Source organism: Cystoisospora suis (assembly GCF_002600585.1).
Source record: "Cystoisospora suis strain Wien I chromosome Unknown contig_3586, whole genome shotgun sequence".
In the NCBI taxonomy this organism is placed as follows: Eukaryota; Apicomplexa; class Conoidasida; order Eucoccidiorida; family Sarcocystidae; genus Cystoisospora; species Cystoisospora suis.
In genome coordinates this window covers 4072-10385 of record NW_027156381.1, presented here as the reverse complement: position 1 = coordinate 10385, position 6314 = coordinate 4072, and the positions used below count along the sequence as shown (strand labels likewise).

Genomic DNA, 6314 nt, shown 5'->3' with positions numbered 1-6314 from the left:
CAGGGAGGTTCTAGGTGCTCGAAACCTTCTTCGATCTTCAGAAACTATACCTTCTCACACGTCCCTTCGAGATTTTGCCTGAGAAACTGACATAGTCTCCCAAAGAACTCCTACTAACATCGCGATACTCCTCTCGTTCCCTTTTTGTGAAGAAAGACACGGTGCACGTAGAGACGAAGATGCTGAGCACAAGCGCAGAGGCCCTGCTATTCCTTCCGCTTCTCGTGAACACTGAAGAAGAATACCGTCTCTCTCTCTCTACATCTCTACGTCTAGATAGATATGGCAAGGTCAAGTGTCCTTTTTCTCAATCGATCTGCTACTATCGCCTTATCAAACTACGAGGAAGTCCGTCCACATAGGTCATGTGTGACACAGAAGTTTTCTGATAGCTCTCTCTGTCTTTTCCAACGACTTTCATTTGTTGCTGCCGGTCGTACAAGAGTCGGTTTAGGAGTCAAATTTCCCGGTTTCTCTTTAAAAACAAGAGAGAAGTTAGAAAAGAAAAACTCCTCTCGATCCGAGTGAAGTAGAAAAGTTTGAATTGATAGCAAGAGTCTACAGATTCTTTTGTTTCTTTCCATGTCCTCTCTCTCGACATCAAGGAAGCTTGACCAGTCAAACAGATTCTTTTCTAGAAACAAGCGAAGGCAAAAGAACTTCATGCCATGGCATCTGAAAAGCGACGGTTTTCAAAAGAAACATACAAGGTTAACAGTAGGCGTAATGATTCTTTCGTTCTGCTCTTCCCCGGGGTGTCACAAGCACCTCGTGAACGGTCATATCTTTGTCTTCCTTTCTCATTCTACTTCTCTCTCACTCGCGATTCATATGTGAGCGTCCTCAGATTTTCTGAACCTCTTTTAATCTATAACTAAGTAGTAGTTTTGACGAGAAAAGACAAGACAGAGATTAAGAAGATAGGTCGCGAAATGACGAAAGACTCGGGTTTATGTCTCTTACCAGCAAAACTTATCTCGGCCTTGCTTACATCTTTCGTCAAGTCTTTCTCCTGCAGTGAGTTCATGATCTGCTTTTTTGGTAACCATCTTATAACTCCACATGCCGACTTTCTCACGGACAGCTACTTCTTTAGCTGCTTTCTTAAGGTTCTTCTGGAGTCTTTTTGACACTTCGTCTTGAATTAGCTTATCGATCTCTTCTTCTGTTCCTTCTGAGAGGAGTTTTTTATCACCGGTAGTCGCAGCTAAATCGGTTTTCGCTTTCTTCCGTAAGATTTTCCCCTTTTTACGTATAGCAAAAGTGGTTGTGCTAACTAAGTCTGTAGAGAAACCATCCATAACTGTCATGCTACGGTTGGTTAAGATCTTACAGATAATTTTCTTTTCGATCTGAAGGGTTTGTGGGTGTTTGATCATGAGAACATCCCCTGTCTCGCATTGATCCATGAACTTCGTCTCGAATCCTTGGATGGTACATCCACTTGAAACAATTCTCCCTTCACCTTCAATTTCTTCAGCTTCTTCTCGTTGCTCGTTTTCTTCCTCATCCTCTCGATTCTCATCATGTCGCTTGCTACTACTATGCTTTCTTTTCTTACGCTCTTTCTTCTTCTCATCTTTCAAGCTACCCCGACCCTTGAAACAAAGAGAACCCGTCTTACGATCATACAAACTTCCTGTGCCCCTCGTGGTATCTGATGACATCTTCTCTTTCTTATCTCTGTCTTCTTTTCTAAGTCTTTCTTATCCCTTTCTTTCTTTTCTTCACTTTACCAACAGAAAGATTCTATTTACAAGAGGACAGAATGCCATACCACCGGGTCACTGGCACACACTCACGCAGAAAACGAAAAGAAAAACGCCAGCCCCTCAGTTCTCGAAATAGCACATTTTGATAGGCCTGTACAGAGCAAGGCCACACAGGAAGTAGCTGATTCAGGAGACAATCGAAAGAGCCTTTCTCATATCGTCTGGTATAGACCGCTCTTGAAACCTCGCACTAGCCGCGGGCCTTCACAGAAACAGCAGCGGCCGAGAAACGGATAAGGCCGGGGATTTTCGAGCCAAGTAAGAGGAATATTCTGAGAGAAGAAAGGATACACAAAGAAAGAATCTTCGGATACGCACGACAAGTCAGTTGAAGAATGGATACCGAGGTGAAAAAGGGTGGTGGTTGGGTGAAGGGTCTTATGAAAGCGCCAGAGACTCAACTGACATGAACGCAACTCATCATCCTGCTTTCCCTAGATAAAATAAGCGGTTCTAGCTCAGGAGAAGGGCAAAATAAGAGCACTTGTACAAAGCTTCCACCACCCTCTTCGACATAAAGAGCCGCAGCAGACTTGTAGAGAGAAAAACTGGGAAGCCTCGACTCCCCCTTTAGAACAGGAGAGATCGAATGCAGACTGAAGTCAAAACCAGAGATGGATGGAGAAGAAGACAAGAACACGTCCTCTTTGTTTCAAGATCTTCACAAAAGAAATAGGTCAGCAAAATCTCTCTCGCGGATAATACTAGGATCGCCGGTGTAACGGCAGCTCGCCGTCACAGAACGGCAACAAGACGGAAAGCAATGAGACGAAAGGAAAAAAAAAGACAATCAAAAACGGTGGAGATAACTAGGAAATCTCTCTCCTTTCACTTCCTTCAAATGTCCACTAGATAGAAGCCTCGCCTTTCTTGAGATGAAGAAAGCGTAGGCTGCATGCGAGAGCGTTGTGTGCGTCTTGGACGTTCGATCCAGAGAGCCATAGAAAGGGAGAGAGATAGAGACAGGAACAAGTTTCTTCCCGTTTTTACATCTCTTTCTATCTTCTTTGAGGGATTCTCCTCCAGCTGTTTCTCGCCACCCCACGGTTACGCGAGAATTCTCTTGTAGTACGGCTCTTGTCACACGGCTTATCTTCGCATGCACAGCGGGAAAGTCTTGTGCTTCTCTTACTTCGTCTCCACCCGGGACAGAAATTGCCTTTCTTATGCTTCTGGCGTAGACTGTCTCCGACAAAGCTCCCTTCCTAACGATAGATCCCTTTTATTTTACGCTTAAAGGTGGGGATTTCCTTCATTCATCGAAAAGATAACCTCGGACAGAAGAAACTTCACCGCCACTTGTTCTATGCTTTCCTGGGTACATCTCCTACAAGAGGTCTCCTCAGCAGTCTATCTATTTGCAAGCCTCATCATCGGACTGTGTGTGAAGTGTTACATCTTCTTCCACGCGCTCCTTAAGCTTTGAGGACAATAGACTCCGTTCTCAGGTTGTTTTCCTCTTACCTTCCCTCGCCCCTGAGTGGATCTTCAGTGAAGGTTAAGAAAGGAGAACAAGATAAAAGACATCCAGAATCGTCGATCTACCCATCTATCTCTTTTAATCTTTTCTGTCAATCTTCATCTATCTAGCTATCTTCAGTCAAGTTATCTATCTTTATACCTGTGTGTTTGTCTTTGTTAACTTTACCTCTCCAACTTTTCATCGGAATCTCTTTATTTCTCTGTCTCTCTCTCTCTGCCTGTCAAAATCTCAAAGCTATCTGTCCATCCAACTCTCTCTTTATCTTTCGTACCTCTTCCCCTCTCAATCCATTCTTGATCTCTTAAGGCATCTCCATATTTCGCTCTGAGTTACTTCTCTCTTACCAACTTCGTCAACATGGGAGATCTAACTTTTCTTTTCTTTTTCTTAGCTTTCTTCATCTTAATTCTTCTCCACTTTGACTACCGTGACGGTATCAAGTTCCCCTGTCTATTCGCTTCGGATCGAGAGAAGAAGAGAGAGCCCAACTTCGTGTATTCAACTGAGCTAGATACCTTTGTTAATAGAAGTAAGAAGACCTATTTCTTTCCTCTCTTGCAAGCAGTTCGCTTGAAGCTTCTCCTCTTGTCTTTCTCATCTCTCTTTGTATCTTCGTCGTCTTGCCTTCTGCATCTCCTTCACTCGTAGACTCAAGTTGTGTATCGACCTCGTCTCTCTCTCTCTCTATATATCTCTATATATGGGCATGTATATGTATGTATGCGCGCATCAGTTGTGAGGTATGTTTGGAGAGAGAAGGAGGTGTATGTGTCTAGGTGTGTGTATTTACATATGTGGAGGGACTGCGGTGTAGTCAAGCCACCGAGAGAGAGGAGATCTCTTCTATGCCTTTCACGAGATACCGTAGTGAAACCACACCCCGTTATACAGACATAGACGTCCTTCGCACATACAAGAGACATAGATACATACATACATCTCGACAGACAGGAAAGAGATCGTCTTCTCTCGCTCTTTGTTTTTCTCACCTCTGTGTGAACTTCATTTCCTCTGTACATGGACAAAACAAAGAAGAATCGCGGACTGCCATTTTCTCCTTTCCCAGGTGGAGTGGAGGCATGCGTTGAAGATGTCGTGAATTTCGTTAACAAGAGAAGGAGAGGGGCCGATGGAGCGGTGGGCACGAAGGTAGGTCGTAAATAGGGGAATTTCTATCACCTGATGTGTGTATACACATGGATAGGTTTATCTGTAGATGGATGTATGTATCTGTATAGATGTATGTAGGAGTGTGAATGCATTTCTATATAAGAGGATTCATGTGTATGTGGAGGGATGTGTAGATACGTGACGTCTCTATGTGTATCTCTTTGGATACATGTCTGTGTACTCTCTAACTAGATGTATCTCTCAGTATATGTATGCTGATGGATATAGAGAGAATTAGGCATCTTTCAAGGGATATGCGCATGCCACTGTCTGTACATCTGTATGTATATACGTGTAGGCACGTATGACCGTATCTATGTATATCTTTATACGTGTGTATTGACGTGAGTGATAGATTCAAACAACGTAAAGATATATGTCAATCTATCTAGATAGTTGGGGTCCCTATATGCGAGAGGTTGACTGAGAATGCTTTCCTTTCCATCTCTCTCTCCTCTTCCTTCATCCGTTTCCTGGTCTTTTGGGAGAGCTTCGCATTTTATTCGTCTTCTTTCTTTCTTTCTTTGTCAGGACGATGACATGTCTTTCGAGCAGCAGGTCTCTCTTCTCTCGGCGATGCTTCAAGCAAACTTCCATGGAGGCTTTTGGGCCCAATCCCCCTGGTTTCTCAAGTATGATGAAGGTAACACAACTTCTCATTAATCTATCTACCTCTCTATCTTTCTTCAATCTATCTACCTATTTCTCTTTGGTCTATCTATCTATCTATCTTTCTTGAATCGATCTATCTATATATCTCTATTTGTGTATGCATCTGCCTCTGACAGTATTGTTTCAGGAGAAGAAGAAAAAACCATGCGTGTAGAAGGTAGATAGGAAATCTCTGGTCTCAAATAATTTCTCTTCTTTTTGTTTTCTTCTTTCCCTTTTCTTCACTCTTCAAGATACGGTAGCACTCATTCTTCCACCGTTTGAGACTTCTTCATTTCTCTTGTCTTTCTCTCGTTCTTCTTCCTTTTCTTCTTCTTCTTCGTTTCCTTGTTCTCCCTTATCTTGTTCTTCTTCCTCTTTCCCGCACACACACACCAGACCTTCTCTATCTTATCTCCTTCTTTCTCTTTCTCCTTGTAGGTCGGACAGTCTTCACGAAGGTCTTGTACGCAGACTGCGACGAGTATCTCCTTATCTCTGGCTCAAGAACGAGCTCGGCAGGACGGGTCTACGAGCCCCACGTAGCGAAGAGTGTCTTTGGCTTAGAGGTAGGATGAGGATGACGTCACCTACATCAAGCCTTCTCCATACTACACGACCAGGATCAATGGCAAAGAGACTTAAAGAAAGAAAGAAAGAAAGGAAGAAGGAGAAGAGCGAGAGATGAATAGATAGATCGGAGAGAAGAAGCTAAGGATAAGAAGAAAAAGAAAAGAGAAGAAAGGAAAGAACAGAAAAAACAAAGAGAAACGAAGATTAGCCTGAGCTAGATGGAAAGGAGGGAAGGAGAAGAATCTCCCTTCTCCAGGGAGAAGCAGGAACAAGTTTGAAAGTCTTCTTATCTCCAGGAAAAAAGGGGATTTCTAGATGTTTCTGTTTCTTCTTGGTAGATATGTTTTCTTTTCTTTCTCCTCTGTCTCCGAGTGAAGATGGTCTCTTCTTCTCTTCGAGATTATGTTGACTAGGAGAGCAAGAAGATAACGCAAAGAACGAGAACGTTTTCAGAAAGAAGAAACAGGAGATCATGAGAAAGAATGTCAACAAAGAAAGAGGAAGACAACGAGACGGCGAGAAAGAGAACGAAAATAATAGAGAAGACACTTAAGGTATTCGTCGCTATAGAACTATGCAGTAGGTTCATCATCTATGGGTATTTATAGAGATAGGGGTACTTCGATCTATATATACGTATTGAGAGGTGCATAATGGTTAAAGAG

The 6314-nt window shown here is 42.9% G+C and overlaps 2 protein-coding genes across 2 annotated transcripts in view; one reads left to right on the top strand and one right to left on the bottom strand.

The window, feature by feature from the left end:
* Window positions 1-586: 586 nt before the first annotated feature.
* Window positions 587-2793, bottom strand: CSUI_006941 (uncharacterized protein). Its single transcript, XM_068067091.1, has one exon. The coding sequence runs from the start codon at window positions 1665-1667 to the stop codon at window positions 960-962; it is 708 nt and encodes a 235-aa protein (XP_067920928.1). The 5' UTR covers window positions 1668-2793; the 3' UTR covers window positions 587-959.
* The window catches only part of CSUI_006940 (uncharacterized protein), a 7600-nt gene continuing 4060 nt past the window's right edge, over window positions 2775-6314 (top strand). The window contains exons 1-4 of the mRNA XM_068067090.1: window positions 2775-3784; window positions 4322-4404; window positions 4957-5068; window positions 5518-5645. Of these exons, the coding sequence (XP_067920927.1) occupies window positions 3613-3784; window positions 4322-4404; window positions 4957-5068; window positions 5518-5645 (495 nt within the window). The 5' untranslated portion in view covers window positions 2775-3612. The remainder of the gene's footprint in view (window positions 3785-4321; window positions 4405-4956; window positions 5069-5517; window positions 5646-6314) is intronic.

Coding starts and splice junctions, on each gene's coding strand:
- CSUI_006941 (XM_068067091.1), bottom strand. CDS start 1,667: ATGTCATCAGATACCACGAGGGGCACAGGAAGTTTGTATGATCGTAAG.